Source organism: Westerdykella ornata (genome assembly GCF_010094085.1).
Source record: "Westerdykella ornata strain CBS 379.55 unplaced genomic scaffold EI97scaffold_3, whole genome shotgun sequence".
Lineage (NCBI taxonomy): Eukaryota > Fungi > Ascomycota > Dothideomycetes > Pleosporales > Sporormiaceae > Westerdykella > Westerdykella ornata.
This window is the reverse complement of record NW_022986853.1, coordinates 1,534,823-1,551,357: the sequence shown is the minus strand read 5'-3', so window position 1 is coordinate 1,551,357 and position 16,535 is coordinate 1,534,823. Positions and strand designations below refer to the sequence as shown.

The following is a 16,535-nucleotide window of genomic DNA, read 5'->3' as shown; positions in this document are numbered from 1 at the left end:
CAATCAATCTCCAGATAAACCGAAGGTAAAGATCCGGAATGGAATCCGAAAAACAATCCAGGTAAGTCGTCTGCAGCCCCATGTGCCAGCGCGGCGGCAAAGCAAACACGCTGATACCAAACACCAGTACCCCCATCCCAATTAACCATCCGCACACCTCCGACCGAAACATATCTCTTGAACCCAATAATACACCAAAAATATCTCTTTCGCCCTCTCCTTCCTCGCATCGCCGCAAGCCGTCCTCCTCGTCCTTTTCCGCCGCCCTCACACACGCACACATCATCTTGGTAGCCCAAAACCAAATATTCTTACCCTCCGCATCCTCATCTATCTCTTCCACTATTTCGCATCCTAAATCCACACAACTCATTCCCTCACTCAGGGGCACCACGTAAGCAAAACCCTTCGTGGCACATTCCCAGCCGTGCGCTGAAGCGTGCTAAACCCTGTCACGCTTCACCCGAAAAGCGCAAACCCCCGCACTGGCAGGAACGCCGGCGCCGCTTGGCTGCGCCGAACACACAACTTAAATCAGACCTCCGTGGAGCTTTATGTGAACGTCTGGCTTGCCGTCAAGCACATAGAGTGGACGTGCTCTTCATAAGAGGTCTCGCGATGGAACGGCCTTCGCTGAAGGTGCGGCTTGGAGATGGAGATGATGCATGGACTCTTTTGGCGGTTCTTGCATCTTTCCTTCTCGGAAGCCCATCTTTACTCGTCGCTCTTGACTGCGTGCACGCCCGTCTGCTGGCTCTTGTCTCATCGCACGCTGCCGTTGAGGCATTGGGCGCCTGCAGATGATGAAGCTGGCATGCTGGCACACGGTCGATGCTGATGGAAAAGGGGCTGGCGCCGAACTAATGAGCAGCACAGCTGTGCTATTCGCATCTCTTTGCGAGAGGCTCGGGCAATTGTGCGAAGAGACGGGCTTCCACATCTGACTGCGGTGCATGTTCTCGGAGGCTCAGAGGACATGTCACCGCCAAGGCGAGTATGGTAATCATATGGGCGTTCTCGAACCATCTGCCGGAGCGCATATTTACGAGTCTTTGCATTGGACGGTGGGGAGGCATTTGAATGTAAGCCGCCCCTACGGAATAACGATCATTGATTGACCTATATACAGCTTTCGAGCGCTGAATTGCGCCAGGGACTAAGTGTCGTCTCTATGAACCTTCAGCCGAACAGAACACGTTGGATTGTCGATTACCTGATGCGTCGCCGGCATCCCGCCTCATACTCTGAACGAAAATTCCTAGCGATACTTCCCTCCGGCGACACGACTCGAGCCTCCACTTGTTGCTGTGTCGGCCAATCCTACGTATGACACTTGTTAGCCCTGCAACGTACCAAAGTATAACAAACGCTTCGCTATATGGAGTTCTAGGACAGGGATACTCACTGGCATACTCCCGATACCGCGGCACAACCGCCGCACACATTGTCGATCTATGAAACCCACTCGGTATTGCTCGAATAAATCTCTACTGTCAGCGCCAATCCAAAAAGACAATCATGGAAAACCCGACAAGAAAAGACGTAGATCTCAGATGGGTGCGGAGCCTTCAGGCATCCAATCACCAGCCCCAAACTACGATTTAAACGCGAATATAACAGATACACCAACAGGGGCAACCCTCGCTCTCGACGTTTGTGATTGTTCCGGAGGGTAATGTTCATCATGGAACCAAAGTACTGATAACCAATGAAAAAGCGGACTTACATCAGACAGGTATCGAGTCGCCGGACAATGCGTCAATTGAACCTAAGGTCGTGCTGGTCAGCTCCAATTCGAAGATCAAGCGAAAATGACAAATGGGAACCGGTGTCTCTCAGATGGGCGATGTGTCACAAACGTGATCGCCAACCCCATACACTAATATTGAAAGGGCAACCCCTCATTCCAACACTTGTTCCTGTTCGGCAGGGGTAATGTTCATCATGACAAAATTGGGAAGAAAATGATTAGCGATCAGCGATGGCTTACTTTCCTTCAGGTTGCCAGTGTGGGTGGCGTGAACAAATGATCATCGATGAGCTCACTTGTCCTGCAATACGAAACGATTGCGATTCTAACGAATCCGTTATACGCCTCGGTGGCGGGGCCGATGCTCTCTATGACCACCATCAGCATGGATCATGACGACGAAGAACCGACCATGCGAAATACACATACCTTCGAGAGCGCGAGCGAAATCGCATGTGGTCCCGTGCTGAACTGCTCTGTTGCTAGCACTGTCTAACATAGACAACGAAAGTAGGATCACTTGAGCGATCGCCTTCAGAAACGAACAAGTGCTCATCGAAACCGCCGGGGGCGTCTCGGCTACAATGCTGACAGTTGACAGTCATCATAAGGGCAGCCAGCTGGCTGTCTTCGTAAGGAGAAAAGTTGAGAGCGAGCACTTAACTTCTCGCGGACCCTATCAATCAAAGGGTGAAAGCCTGTTTTCAGTTAGCGATGCCCGTCGCACCGTTGCGGTAGCCTCTTCAAGGTGCGTATGAGAGTGTCATTCAGGCCAGATAACTTTTCCTCAATGGAATTGAACAGTTTAGGATCGGGTTGAGATCGGAGTCATCATATTAAGCGGAAGATATGCACGTACCGCGCGGCACTTACCGACTCCGAGAACCGGGATTACCGTTGTATTGGCGGCATAGCGTAGGGGTGAGGTCGCCGCTCGTAGTAGTATTCATAGTAATGGCCTGCCCAGTTAGTTTGTCCGAGAACTACCGCGTGGCTTGGCAGATGGGTGGCCACCGAGCCATTGCTATGCTTGGTTAGTGTCCACATTTGCGAATAGCTTTTGCTGACTTACTGTAGGTTTTCAGTATGCTTGTCGCATATTAAACAATCTTGTCGAGGAGGATATCAGCGAAAGCTCTCCGAAAGAAAACGCGAAAAAACCGAGAGGCTTCATCAGGCCATTGCATCTCCGACAGCATACAACGTGCCATACACCGAGATGCCTGGACTGGTTTGCTCAACCAGAAACGAACAGTTAGGATGACAATCAAATCTGGATACATCATTGAGCGAAAGGACAAGAAGATCAGGCTGACTTACAACACTGCTGCTATTGTCCATGCCCAAGAAGTCTCGCAATCTTCTGTTGACCGGTCAGCAATGGTATGGAACACAGGAATGATCCAAGTCGAAAGGATGTACTGATCAGATGAAACGATATGAGGAGCGACTTTCTGCATTGCCGAGCGTGCACCCGGGGTGTATCTGGCAGTTTTCAACGACTCTTTAATGCTCGGCTCAGAGCGCGTGCATCATCATGTACGAGGTGGGAAAGTAATAGAGAACGCACGTACCTGTGAGTAAATTGATTGTCCTGAAATACCGTACCACTGATGCTGATATTAGCGGATAAATCACCAGAACTGAGCGCGTTTGGCAAAGAATGGCTTTGGCGTTCAGACGACAAATGTGAGGCTGCGGTAAAAGGCAAAGTCTCACGAGCACATCATGAGGAGCCAGCAGCGGAAACCGGCAGAAACCGCTAGGCTCCTTGCTCGGAATCAGAGACCCCAGTTTCATCATGCCATAAGTTATGAAGCGAAAGAAGAAGAAAGTGCATACCGTTATGTGGCAGGCGATAGTGTCGCGCATGGAAGAACCTGAAAATTCATCAGCTATCAAGAGCCCATCAATGAGCGCGAACCACGGAAGGAATGGACAATAGTCAGACGTTCAAAAATCCAGAAGAGGAAGACAAGGCGCCCCGAGCACATCATCCCTTAGTGCATAACGAGACCAGTGAGTGGGCCGTGTCAAATCTTCCACAACTGGTCCCGGCTCGTAACAGAGGGCAGATGTATCATCATAACAGGTGGAAAGGAAACAGAAAGTATGGTACGTACCTTTGGGGGAGCAGTCGACACTGTCCTGATGACATCCAGGAGAACCTAGGGCTCATATTGTCAGCACGTATCCCATCCATCAGCGCAGCATGAGAGAGACAGTCTGAGCATTGCATTCAGACAACGAAACAGACGAAATGTATGACCCTCGAGCACATCATGCATCCTTAGTGCAATGCCCTAAATAGGCCTTTAACGGGACTCTCTTCTCGGCCACCAATTGGTCCCGGCTCGGATCAGGAGGGAGTTTGTCATCATAAGAGATAGAAAGAAAGAGAAAGTAAGCACACGTACGCAGAGGAAAGTCGACACTCTCTTGGTTGCCTTCAGGAGATTCTAGCACTCAAAGTGTTAACAGGGGTCCTATCCACCAGCGCAGCGTAAGAGAATTGGATCTGCAACCTCAGACAACAATACAGAGAAGAAAAGGATGACACTCGAGCACATCATGCATCTTTGACCAGTGCCCTAGATAGGGCTTAACGGGACACTCTTCTCGGGCATGTCAATTGGTCCCGGCTCGGATCAGGAGGGAGCTTGTCATCATAAAGATATAGAACGGAAAGAGAAAGTAAGTATACGTACCTATTAGGAAGCAGTCGACACTCTCTCTGGCAACCTTATTCATCGTGTTAGCAGGTATTCCATCTAACTGCGCAGCACAGGAGAAGGGATCTGAAAACTCAGACAACGAAACAGGAACGTATTGATGACCACCGAGCACATCATGCAGCATTGACCGCCCTAAATAGGGCTTAACGGGACACTCTTCTCTGCATGTGCACACTGGTCCCGGCTCGGATCAGGATGGAGATTGTCATCATAAGATATAGAAAGGAAGGAGAAAGTGTTTCACACGTACCTGTTAGGAAGCAGTCGACACTCTCTTGGTAACCTTACTCATCGTGTTAGCAGGTATTCCATCCATCTGTGCAGCAACAAGGGAATTGGATCTGAAGATTCAGACAACAATACAGAGAAGAACGCATGGCCCCCCGAGCACATCATTTGTTCTGCCCTAAAGAGGGCTTAACGGGACACTCTTCTCGGCCACGTCAAGTGGTCCCGGCTCGGATCAGGGGGCAGTTTATCATCATAACGGGCAAATGAGAGGAAAGAGATGGACGTACCAGTTGTATATGTCCCGTCCGATCGTCAACCCAAACGACGAATTAAGATACCTCAATATTAATCGCGACTGTATCCACTGTTCGGCTCGAAGCGAGGTCGGCAGTTGCCTTAGGGAGCAAGGTTCGCGGATCGGTTCCTGAGCGGCGAGCGGTATGGTGGAAACGGGAGGTACCCACCTACAGGATTGTTTGTTAGCGCATTGTACTAACTGGAAGCAGGGAAGAGGTTGGGAAGCTTTGTCTTCAACCAGGGCGACATTGTTCACTTACAACAGGAGAAAATTTCCTTTTCGGATCAAGTCTTGGCGGCGCCCCCTTCAGTACAAAGACATCAGCTCACCCGACCACGATTGCGGTTAAGAAGTCGAAGCTTCGGAGATGACTGAAGCACTGCTGAGAGGGAGCAGTACTGCAGGGGCTGTGGTTACCACGCTGGCTGCCATGACTTTGGGCGTCGCTCTTGCTGCATCCCCGGTAGGAAGCCAGGCGCTCAACGAAGAGCAGCACTGCATCTACGATGAGCTCGATCCGAACCATCTGCCTCGGGGTCAGCCTGATGTTTGAAAGAAAGTCTTCTTCCGTGGCACTCCGCGATGCTGTTGTTGTTCGGTTGTTGGCGCGGAGGCGGTTGTGTTGTTGTGGCGAAGGGGGGGAACTCGAAGTGCGCGCCCCTTCAAAACAGGATTTCGCGCAGGCCCCCCACCACAGCGTACAAGCAGCAATAAGAAAGAGAGCGGCGATGACTTACTCACAGATGCTCTTGAAGCTCTTGTTTGAACGTTGCTCCTCCGATTTTTCAGAGATTGCGAAGGAGACTCGCCGCCGAGCAGCTGTTCTGAAAGGACGCAATGGGGCGCGGATCATTCGAGAATATCTGCAGAACGTCAACCTCCCTTCCCCGTCGATAATCGCCGGTCGGCACGGGCTTTGGGGATGCTGGAGCATCTACCGCCATCATCGGTGGCAAGGGGCCTGCGAGAGCGAGGGAGCACTTACCGAATCTCGACACGAAACGGGACCATGCCGGGGGCATATGACCAGCGCTCGCTTGAGGACGTTATGCAATGTGAGCTGCCTCTCCTCTAGCTCTGCTCAGCTCCGGGGCTGGTGTTAGTGAAGCCGGAGGTGGAGGGATTCCTCATGGAGGACGCGAGCGGAGAGGGAGGCAAAACTTACCAGAGCTCGAAGACACAATGCGATGGACGATCGCCGCGTGTTCGAGGACGTCCTGCGCTGTCAAGTCCTTGAAAGCAACACCCCGTCACCAAGAGTGTTGGGATGTGCCGCTTCCACTGGTTTGGTGACGCGAAGGGACGTGAGCTCACCCGGCAACGCACGAGCTGCAGACGCTCTCCAAAGGCGACATGAGCTACTCGGGGCTGGAAGCAGCGTCCTCAACCCTCTGTCAAGCGAAGCCAGTGGAAGAGGTGTTGCAGGTGGAGCCGCTCGTGAGGCCAAACAAGGCCTTCACCCGGCGCAGCGGCGCTATCAATGCGCTCGGCGATGACCTGCAGGACAGAAGGGAGCGAGGAGAAGACTCTCTGAGATGCAAAGACGAAGTACGAAAGGCGCCAAAGATGGGGATAGAAAGTTATGTTGTGGGTGCGTTGTTGAGGGGAAGGTGGAGAGGGAAGGCAGCGCTGTGGGACTTAAGTATTTTGCTCGTCCCTGGTGGACCGTGCGGGCTGGGGGAGCGGCGAGGCCAACAGTAACCAGCGCCCTCACGAGAGGCAGGAGACCGCTGTACACAGGGCCGCGAGAGCAATGCTCCCCTCGCTATCAAGGACGGGGCCAACAAGAGGTAGTGAGTAACGCAATCCATTCTCAAGAGGCTGTATGGATGCACTGTGTCCTTCATCGTCTACCGTAATGTATGCTATATCCATCTCCGGGCCTAATTGAAACAAGCTGACCCTTCACGTTTTGGCAGCATATCAGGCTCCGACTACCTCGAGCTCCCCGTTCTCCACATCTTATCCCGCCACCCTACCCTCTCTCCCTCGACGTTAGCATTCAGGGACTGAAAAAGAACAAGAGGCCCGAATCCGGAGGTACCATCGACATTTCCCAAGCGTTAGGATTGGAGCTTGCAGAGCATACGATCAGTAGCGAATGTATGGATGCACCTAGGCAATACCAGCATCCTCGAAACGATCTTCGGCCGCAATAATCGAACATTGAAGACGGCCTCAAAGATCGGGATCTGAAGTTTATCGACGAACTATACAGCGTAAACCACTACAACGGCAAACTGAATTCGAGACGACACGACGCCAACGCTGTTAGTCAGACAGGTGTTCTTGAAACCCTGAAATGGGGTATAACTCGAGCTGTCCAAGCTACTCGAGCTCTTGGCTAAAGCGCAGATGATAACGAGAGCCTGTCCGAATTGTCAGTGGCTTGAAGACGGGAAGCACGGCAATGCTGGCTTACTCTTGGTCCGGCGGGAGCCACCGTTCTGAACATTGGATGGATGGGCGGGAGACCTAGAAACGGCGCTGCTTCGGTTGGAAGGCAACTGTGCGGTGCCTAAAGATTGCCTGGAGGCGGTATAAGACACCGGCGGCTTAGTCGAAACCTTCGGACGTTTATTGCCCCCATTACCTGCATCTACACTGCGTTCGTGGATCTTACGCTTCTGGCCGGAAGAATCAGAAGGAGTTGGCAAACCTCCAGAATCCTGAAGTAGGGCACGTCCTTTTTCTGGAGGATACGGGAGCTTGACCAGGTAAGTCGCCCTTTTTGAATGATTACCAGGTGTTCTACCAGCCGAATTGGATACCGGCGAGCGGCTATCACCACTTTCAGACGAAAGGAGCGGCACCATACGGGAAGCCATATTTGCCTGGGATTTGGGTCGACTTGGAGACTCGACGTCAGAATCGCGGACAAGTGGTTTGCCATCCCTCTCCTTTTGGAAACCTTGGCGCGACTCCTTCACTCGGCTATGCTCCGCGACTCGTCTCTGCTCCGGCGTAAATGGCCTCTGCCTATCCGCAGGCATCTCAACAAGGGCATCCGATCTTTCATTATATCCTGCACACGGAAAGCGAATGTTGTTCACGATGTGAGAATGCTGTCCACACAGCTGGGTCTCAGGGACAATATCCACTGCAGGATCAAATTGCGGACTGATGGAAATGGCTCTCTGCTCAACCTCCTGGGTCGCAGGGACCAGCATGGAGACACTTTGTCCCTTGTGATCCATGTCAAATAGATTGGGGGAGGTAGGCTGAAAGCACGGCAACGCTGCCGCGCCTGGCTCACCCTGTATCCCTTCTCTGCTGTTATCGGCTGTGCTTCCGTTCCATGGCGGGCTGAAGAGGAATACAGGACTGTGTCGCTCCTGGTCCCTCGGCATAAGTGGCGTATGCATTCGACCTGGTGAGCCACCTTGAGGCACGTTGGCCGTCACAGTGCGATTGCGCCTGTCGATTTTCCGCTTGGGATTGGATGAAAGAAGCATCTCCTCGCGCTCCCGATCGAGGGAACCATCATGGCCGGCACCATCATCTCGTGGAAACGTGGTGAGATGATTCTCCTCAAGGGTTTCTTGTCTCCTCTTGGTAAGTTCTTCGGCTTTGCGCTCTAGCATCTGTCTTCGAATAGCGGAAATCTGCTCTTGGAACTTCTCCTCCATTTTCTTTGCCGTTATCTCCTTGTGAGCTTCCAATTCGCGTCTTTTCGCGTCCTCGATATGCTTGCACTTTTCGTCGGACTTCTTCAAATCCTGCGTGCACTTCTCCAGCCGCTGTTGGAGAGATGCAAGCTCAGCTGTATGTTGAGTGTTCAACAATTCTATCGTCTGTTTGTGAGAACGCAGCTCAGATTCGATCAGCTCTTTCGCCTTCTCCGCTTCAGCAACCTGCTTCTGGAGGACTCTATCCTGGGCAACAGAAGCAATCTGTGCTTTCTCCAACGACGCTTTCTCCGTCTCGAGTGTAGCAAGCTTGTTCAGGGCGTCTTCAAGAGCGGCTGCGGCGTCATTGGACTGCTTTGAGAGGCGTTGTTTACAATCTTCCTGGGTTTCACTGAGGATGGACTCGCCCTTCGCCAATTGAGATTTGTAATGCTCAATGGAAGCGATGAGACGGGTATTACTCTCCTCAAGTCCGAGGCGCTCTTCACGAAGAGTGGAAAGCTCACGACTTTTAGCCTGAATCTCGCCCTTTTTCTGATCGAGTTGCTCCTTTAAGGACGACAACTCAGACGATAAAGCAGTATTTTGACTTGAGAGGCTCTCCAATTTCGTTGTGGCGTCTGCAACCTCCCTGCGAAGCTGCATTAGATCGCTCTCCATTTCTTGAGCTTTCCGCTCAGCAGCAAGCTGGGTTTCATTCGTCACCTCAAGCTCTCTACGCATGTCGGCCAATTGTCTTTCTTTCTCGTCTTTCTCTTCGGAAATGCGGGTAAATTGCTTGGACCATTTAGCCTCCCTCTCTTGCATTATTCTTGCATGCTCGTTCACAAGAGCCCTGTGTTGGTCCTGAAAATCTCTCCTCGACTACGCCGTCATTAGCCCAGGTAGTCACTAAATTCGGTGTATAGTTACCTTCTCCAGCGAAGCTCGATGGGTCTCGACGGACTCGTCAAGGTTGGATTTAAGTTGTTGGACGTATGCCTATCATGTCAGCAAGAAGAGAATGCATGATCAGAAAGATATGGCCACCTTCAAGTCCGTCAACTCCTGGTCTCGTTGTTGCCGAAGGCTCTGCTGCTCCTCAAGTTCAAGAGCAACGGATTTCACTCTCTGCTGCGCATCCTCGCATTGCTGGCGAAGTTCGTTGTTTTGTTGCTGAAGTTGGTCGCGTGTGGGAAGCTTGCGGTTCTCCTCCGCTTCGGTTTGCCAGGCTTCCAGTTGCGACCGAATTTGTTCATTTGCTTTTTCCAACGTCAGGTTATTCGCATTCAGTTCTTCGATCCGCTCGATGCGCCTTTCATGCTTCTCTTTTTCGGATGCAATCTGCTGCTGCAAATGTTCGTTGTGCTGCTGACTCTTTTGCAGCTGAGAATTGACTTCCTCGAACTTCAGAATATCCTCTCTGAGTCTGCGTATTTCAGTATGCAGGTCGTTCTGAGTATCTTGTCGGGCACAGCCAGTATCGTGGACCAGTTGCGACAAGACAGTGAGTTTCGAATCAACCCTAAGGAGTCAGTCAGGCACTAAAACTGAGCTGGGGGGGTTTCTTACATCTCACGGAGCGCAGAAAGCATCCTTTCGGTTCCTTCCATGTCCGACTTCGAGGGCAGCGGAGTATTCTTGAACTGATGCAAACACTCGGTAACCTCCTTCAGGTACACAGCTCGTTCATCGCCTGCAGATCTATCCTCTAAAGTATCCTGGATCTTTCCGACTCTCTCCAATAGACTGCAGTAATCGTTCGCAAGGCGGCTTTCGACCGACTGAAATAACGACTTGAGTTGCTGCTCCAGCTCCGCACATCTTCCTCTTTCCTGCTCCATCACGGCATTCTGCACCCTAAGCATGTCGAGAAGACGGATCCTTTCAATTTCCGAGACCTTCAACTTCGTATAGACGTCGTTGAGCAGGTGGCTGGTGACTTTGCGGGAACGCTCCAAAACTGTGATGGTATCTCCGAAGTCTCGCTCTAATGTCACCTTCTCCTGCTCAAGTTCTGCAATCTTCTCCCTGAGGCCTGACCAATTTTCTTGGTGAGCTCTTGTTGTCTCCTTGAACTTGGTGTGGTCTCTGAACAGTCCATTCACATAATTGTGCAGGCGTACGACCTTCTCCTGTTCATTCTTGATAACGACGCGCCTGTCGATCTCATTCTGTTCCAGTACCTGGATGCGGTTACGGCATTCCTTCAGTCGGTCCTGCAATTCGGCGATTTTCTCCTCGCGAAATTTGGCCTCCACGCCATAGCGATGCTCGAGCCTGACTGACTCAGCATAATAAGACACCCGAAGGGAGTCAATATGTTGTTCAAAAACCTGAGCGTAGGAGCTCGATGGAAGCGCAGTTAATGAGGCGGTCATCGGCTTTTGAATATTGCGCCTCTTCTGGGGTTTGCTGACACGCATTGGCTGGTTCGTTCGAGCCACGTTGCGAGGGGTTACACGTGGTGAAGTTACCGTCAATGGAACCTGGGACGCTCCTTCGCCGTTATGACGGACATTCGATTCAGGACTATCCACTTCCGTTGTGGGTTCAACGACAACAACTACAGTCGACATTTTATTGTCCTGCATCTCTCCTGGAGCTTCACTAGGCGAGCAACGATCCTGCAATGCTTGGAAACTATCGGAAGGTCCTTCCGCCTTCCCGGATGCGGCATGCTCACTACTTGTTGCAGCAGATGATTGATCATCGGCTTTGGTGGTGACAACCTGTCCTTCGTCTGGGTTCTGTTGCTCGTCCTGGTATGCTTGGGAGCGTGGAGGCCACGGAGCCATGTTTGAAGCAACCTTGTGACGGCGGCGAGACTCCTTGCCTCTCCTATCGACATGCTGTTCGCGCCGTTCACTTATGGGTGCCTTTGGGACTGCCTGCTTCAGATTCAGAGCCTTTCGTTCGTAATCCGCTCGAACATTGAGGTCATCGGGTGGCTTGGCTGAAGGTCCAGATCTGGCATGGCAGTCAGTGATGCCCGCCCTACGAAGCAGTGAGTTCTTACACGACGGACAATAAAGGTTGGGCAATGTCGGTCGTGGGTCCATTTTCGGCCTCTGCAGAGGAGTTCAGTGGAGAATCCGCAGTTGCTGTAGTGGATCGCGACAGCGTCAGCAAGATCAACTGATGGGAATCCAGATCGACCAACCTCTGAGCATGTCATGGGTGGCGACACTCGTCTCTTCCCTCTTGGTATCGGTAGCACCAGGATTGGGAGGCTCCTTCCCAAGCTCTGATGGCACTTTAGAAGTTCCATGCTTCACAACGGAAGAATCGGACTGGGACTCATTTTCAGGGTGTGTCGGACTTTTGGCAGCTGCATGCTTCGGGAAGGCAAAGCTGAACGTGGTCATCGAGGCATCAGATGAAACCTCCGGGCCGCGTTTGGACAAGAATTTCACCTGTAGAGGCGGATTGTCTTTTAGTGAGACTTTTCTGTGGGCACTGCACCTTTCCAATAGAGCTTCGTCTTCCAGTTGAGTTTCATGGCTATCAGGAGCCTGGAGAAGGCATTGCTCGACGGAAGGTTGAGTGTCAATGGAGGCGTTATGGACCTCATTTCGCAGCTTCGAAGGCGGCTTCTGCGAAGGCTGCATGGTGGTTCTTCCGGTGCCGGTCATGGATGGGAGCTGTGCTGCCGATATCTTCTTGTACATTGGTTTCAGCAGAGAAACGAAACAAGGGAATGGAATCCAGGGAGCAAATGAGGCGGACGGGGAGAGAGAGTGGAGCAAGATGAGGTAGGATTACATTGCAAAGAGAAGAATCATTTTGTGGGATGACGACTCGACGGTACCGTCGTGCCTGCCTCTCTCCTGGAGGGCAAGGGCGGAGGGTGCAGGGTCCCGATCCCTTTTACCACAAAGTTTCTTGACCACGCCATGAAGTAACTGAACATGCGAACAGACGATGTGAGAGAGATATCAGACGGAAGAAAGAAATAGATTGTGAGTACGAACAAGCGCATAGTGGGAAATTGTACTGATTGCTTAGCAGAGAGAGGTCGGAGCCGGCGAGCGAGTTCACGGCTTAAGGGACGGGACTTCCTAGTGCACGTTAGACAGCAGAACACTATCTAAGCCCGAGAGAATGCGTTCTCTTAGCATGACCGGCGTGCTCATTGGGCTAATATAGGCACAGGGAAGGGCTGCCTGCTGAGGAATAGGACTACAGTCCTCCAAGTCGATACCCGTCACGTGACGAGCCACGGAGGAGCTCGGGAACTCGAGGGGTGTCGGGGAGCCAGTCCTCATCTGCTTGGTCCCTTTGTACAACATCGCTACCAAAGATCTCTTCCGCCTGCAACATCACGGCGAGGGCTATTTCCCGATGCGCAGCGGGAGCACGTGTTCTCAGGGGCTTCGCCTCAGGGTCGTCCCGCAACCCCAGCGATGCATGTGCCATGGGCATCAAGTGTCAAGGAGAGAAAGCGTCTCAACCACACACACTGCGGGCGCGTGTTGATGTTGCCAAAACTTCCCTTGCGCTCAAGGTCAAAAAGTGGCACGATATGCAGGCACAGGAGGAGCGCTCCAGATGGCTTGATCACCTCAGCCGTCCAATCAGAGCCACGACAAGCCTGTTTCCGGATGCACTGTGATACCGCTTTCTCCCCTTCAACCACTCTCCTCAACACCACAAGCGCCCGCCTCTCCCCCGGTCATGCCAATGATGACTGCTCCTTCTCTCAAGCAGCCCTGACACCCACTGCCATTGTGCCAAATTAAGCATGCTGCTGGTCGCATCCCTCTCCTCCACACCCACCGGCCCTGGGCACCGCAATCACAGGCATGCCCTCCTGGCTGTAGCCGCCAGACTCTACCCATAGCGGGGTGCGTCGACGATGCAAATATAGAGGTAAGCTTGCGCTGCTCAACCGGCTGCCGTCTGGCACAGCAAGTCCTTCTACCACACCACTGCGCCGCCATCCTCGTACCACCTCCCCAGGCGCACTTTATCATCTGGACCTGTACAGCGCAACAACCATCATGTTCAGGTCCATCGTCTTCACCACGCTTCTGGCCCTCGTTGCCCTGGCACAGGCACAGAAACCGAACACAGGATACAATGGAGGCGAAGACAACCCCCAGGATCCTTCCGACGCTGGTGCAGCCGGAGCTTCCAAAGGCGCTTTTACACTGTCCAAGGGCGGTCTTGTTGCCATCATCGTCGTTGCCGTCGTCGTAGCTGTCGCTGGGAGTATGCCGATCCCTCTTTCGTGCTTGGTCGCCGCTAACGATCCATTCCAGCCGCGTCTGCTACTCTGTTCTGGCTCGCGAAGAAGCGTCAATGGGACGTCCGACAATCGATCCGTCGTGCCTCACGTCGCCTTACCGGACGCGCAACGGAGCCCTCTAAACGCCAAAATCGCAGGACTGGCATGCGCCTAGACTCTCCACCGCCTCCAAGGACCAACAAGCAGAACAGGGATGTGGAAAAGGGGCTGGCGGCCTCATCCCAGCGAGGCAAGACGACCACGACAATCACCAGCACTTTCGATGTGGACACGAGCGAGACCAAGGGAGCCAAGGCTGCTCGCAGATAATCGTCGAATGCATTCTCACCTTGCGCGTTTTGTGAGATCTTCACATGTCTTTTGGCTGCCGCCGCGAGGTGGAAGGTTCCGCCAGTACCCTACGAAAGTCACCAAAACCTAAATCTGACTTTCGCTATCGCGGCTGGATATGCCTACCAAATGCGCCATAGCAGCGTGGTAGGCCGCTTGGACAGGAGGTCATCGCGCGACGACGAATTGTGGCCCAGTCTAGGATTCGGATTGGTGAGTTATTGTGCGGAAATACTGCTTCTTCTTCGTATCTATTTCGGATATTCTGCTTGATTTTGTATACCCATCTTTCTATTCTTTTCGAGGCACAACTCGCGGACTTCAAGATGCTCGGGTCGGCGCAGGGACATCGCGATAGCCATTGTCAGCAAATGGCGTTGCCATGAATTCTATATTTGCAACTCATCTCACTCGCGCACATGTCCCTCACTAGTTGTTATCGCCGGTCTGATCGCGCTTTTGTCATACGATTTGGGGGTCGAGCTCACTTGGAAATTCCTTGGGGTAATATGAAGAGCGGGGAATAGACAAGGGCAGTGCTCTTTCGAGCATCGAACGGGATACTCCTTGTCAACACGCAGTCTGCCAGTCTCACGCCGTCGCAACGCGTGCCCCTGATTCGACCTCCAACCAGTTGCTCCAGCATTGTGTCGTCTTAATTTCTGGATTCCCTTGAACGCTTGGCAGATCCGACCTTCGTCATCACGATATGATTAACACGCTTCCTCTCTTCGACGAGAGGGAGTGCAAACATAGCGTGTCCATCTAGTGATGGCACTGACGGCACTTCATGACTGGACATTTCGATGCTGGCCGACCTATAGGACACACGCAACAATTTCAGTCATCTCGCAAAGGAACGGTGTGTAGTTCCCGCGACCCAATTTTGTATTATGGTAAGCAGGGATTTCCATTGCTATGCAACCCTGTTCCAGAAATGAGAAGTCAACGTCTACGGTCTCCTAGTTGTGTCATTCATGTTATCCCTGGGTTCTCATGTCTTTCTGTTTTTCGGAACCGCTCCACCACCTGTCTCCGGCTTCTGTCACGAATGCAATCTTTCCGCACTTCCTTTTTTCAATGCCTTTTCCATTTTGTCTCGCTCGTCTCGTACTTTCTTCCTCTCGCTGTTACAACAGCTGCATACCGCATAGACTCGTACTGCTCCACCTCGCCGTCGTTGGCTTGGCATCACGGGTCTGTGCGCGTTTTGATAGGACTCTCGAAAGCCTCCTCTCGCTGGCTCGTGAAAGGCCCTCCAGACCCCGGCGGAACCGGCCCTCCCATAGATATCTCTCCGCGCCACTGCAACGCCAGTTTCTCCGCCTGTCACTTCAAGTTCCCATCGGCGCAATCCCACATAGTTGGACCCCCCATCGTAACACTGGTTCCCTCCTCAGAAGGCACAAATGCGGCCACCCTTGGCACCATGACCGAATCTTCTATTTACTTGGACGATGTCGCTGCCGAGCATGCCCACTGGAGCCCCTGGTGGATCTGGCTCCTCCTCGCTCTATGGATCTTTGGTACCCTGAGCTTCGTGCACCGGAGCCTGCAACCCCGCTACCACTGGAGTGTCGTTGTTGGCCGCTGGGTCTGGAAAGTGGGCGACTTCTTCTTGCACAATGCTATCGTAGCTGCGAGCACGGAGGAGGGACAGGTGGGAGAGGGAGAGGGTGTTGGTCTAAAGAGAGAGATTCGGACATTTCAGCAGTGCGATGTGGCCTCCTCTGTTACTAGAGGTGAATCGCCGGCGAGAAAGCATCATCGGAGACGGAGCACGAAAGAGGGCGGGAAGATGGGCACGAGCGTCACGGAGCTGGAGATTGAATTGGAGGATATCGAGGTTCCGGGGATGGGTTCGTTGGATTGGAATTACAGAGGGAAGCCGAGACGGGTTTTGGAGACTGGGTGGAGGAGGTTGGGATAGGCCGACTGATTCGGATTTGATCAGGGTTTCGGAGTTTAGGATGGATGGCGTTGCGCATACTGGGTAAGGGTGTGAGCCATGGTATCCGCTGGATGGCATATGGGAAATGGAGTCTGGATGGCCTATGTCTTTGTTTCGATTCCTGAAAGGATTTGGAATCGATATATTACAAGGTTGAAACTCCAGCACACCGGCGCTATGGGCAACACTGACCAGGCTGGCGTCTGGTGATGCGCAAGATGCATATCAGGACTTGAAGTCGACTTCTATAGTTCTCAACCAAATATAGAATGATTTATCTCTTAATAAAACGCTTCAAGATTCCCACGTCGTCAAATGGTGTGTTATCACGTGAGCAGGCGGGCTCTTGGCGAGCGGAAAGAACGCGATCAATTCGATGCA

General features: G+C 52.5%; 8 protein-coding genes across 8 annotated transcripts; 5 read left to right on the top strand and 3 right to left on the bottom strand.

The window, feature by feature from the left end:
• Window positions 1-1,725: 1,725 nt before the first annotated feature.
• EI97DRAFT_185542 (uncharacterized protein) lies at window positions 1,726-2,625 on the bottom strand. Its single transcript, XM_033793551.1, has 4 exons — window positions 2,610-2,625; window positions 2,180-2,448; window positions 1,991-2,118; window positions 1,726-1,768 (listed from the first exon to the last, which is right to left on the bottom strand). The coding sequence occupies exons 2-3, from the start codon at window positions 2,304-2,306 to the stop codon at window positions 1,997-1,999; spliced, it is 249 nt and encodes an 82-aa protein (XP_033657274.1). The 5' UTR covers window positions 2,307-2,448; window positions 2,610-2,625; the 3' UTR covers window positions 1,726-1,768; window positions 1,991-1,996.
• Window positions 2,454-3,127, top strand: EI97DRAFT_184995 (uncharacterized protein). Its single transcript, XM_033793548.1, has 2 exons — window positions 2,454-2,783; window positions 2,828-3,127. Exons 1-2 carry the CDS (start codon window positions 2,600-2,602, stop codon window positions 3,007-3,009), a joined length of 366 nt encoding a protein of 121 aa, XP_033657273.1. The 5' UTR covers window positions 2,454-2,599; the 3' UTR covers window positions 3,010-3,127.
• Window positions 3,128-5,163: 2,036 nt separating this feature from the next.
• EI97DRAFT_185677 (uncharacterized protein) lies at window positions 5,164-6,333 on the top strand. Its single transcript, XM_033793552.1, has 2 exons — window positions 5,164-5,172; window positions 5,230-6,333. The coding sequence occupies exon 2, from the start codon at window positions 5,521-5,523 to the stop codon at window positions 6,115-6,117; it is 597 nt and encodes a 198-aa protein (XP_033657272.1). The 5' UTR covers window positions 5,164-5,172; window positions 5,230-5,520; the 3' UTR covers window positions 6,118-6,333.
• Window positions 6,202-6,873, top strand: EI97DRAFT_440032 (uncharacterized protein; the record flags this gene model as incomplete). Its single annotated transcript, XM_033799597.1, has 2 exons — window positions 6,202-6,451; window positions 6,518-6,873. The coding sequence occupies 2 exons, from the start codon at window positions 6,202-6,204 to the stop codon at window positions 6,871-6,873; spliced, it is 606 nt and encodes a 201-aa protein (XP_033657271.1).
• Window positions 6,874-6,976: 103 nt separating this feature from the next.
• Window positions 6,977-9,454, bottom strand: EI97DRAFT_430755 (uncharacterized protein). Its single transcript, XM_033797767.1, has 2 exons — window positions 7,437-9,454; window positions 6,977-7,383 (listed from the first exon to the last, which is right to left on the bottom strand). Exons 1-2 carry the CDS (start codon window positions 9,448-9,450, stop codon window positions 7,343-7,345), a joined length of 2,055 nt encoding a protein of 684 aa, XP_033657270.1. The 5' UTR covers window positions 9,451-9,454; the 3' UTR covers window positions 6,977-7,342.
• A 98-nt stretch (window positions 9,455-9,552) lies between these two features.
• EI97DRAFT_185730 (uncharacterized protein) lies at window positions 9,553-11,903 on the bottom strand. The gene is made up of 2 exons (XM_033793553.1): window positions 10,195-11,903; window positions 9,553-10,147 (listed from the first exon to the last, which is right to left on the bottom strand). Exons 1-2 carry the CDS (start codon window positions 11,682-11,684, stop codon window positions 9,655-9,657), a joined length of 1,983 nt encoding a protein of 660 aa, XP_033657269.1. The 5' UTR covers window positions 11,685-11,903; the 3' UTR covers window positions 9,553-9,654.
• A 1,722-nt stretch (window positions 11,904-13,625) lies between these two features.
• Window positions 13,626-14,128, top strand: EI97DRAFT_359462 (uncharacterized protein; the record flags this gene model as incomplete). The annotated part of the gene is made up of 2 exons (XM_033794934.1): window positions 13,626-13,836; window positions 13,887-14,128. Coding segments are annotated over 2 exons (453 nt in total), but the record flags the coding sequence as incomplete, so codon positions are not given.
• A 382-nt stretch (window positions 14,129-14,510) lies between these two features.
• Window positions 14,511-16,444, top strand: EI97DRAFT_185087 (uncharacterized protein). The gene has a single exon (XM_033793549.1). It carries the CDS (start codon window positions 14,994-14,996, stop codon window positions 16,131-16,133), a length of 1,140 nt encoding a protein of 379 aa, XP_033657267.1. The 5' UTR covers window positions 14,511-14,993; the 3' UTR covers window positions 16,134-16,444.
• The last annotated feature ends 91 nt before the right edge of the window (window positions 16,445-16,535 follow it).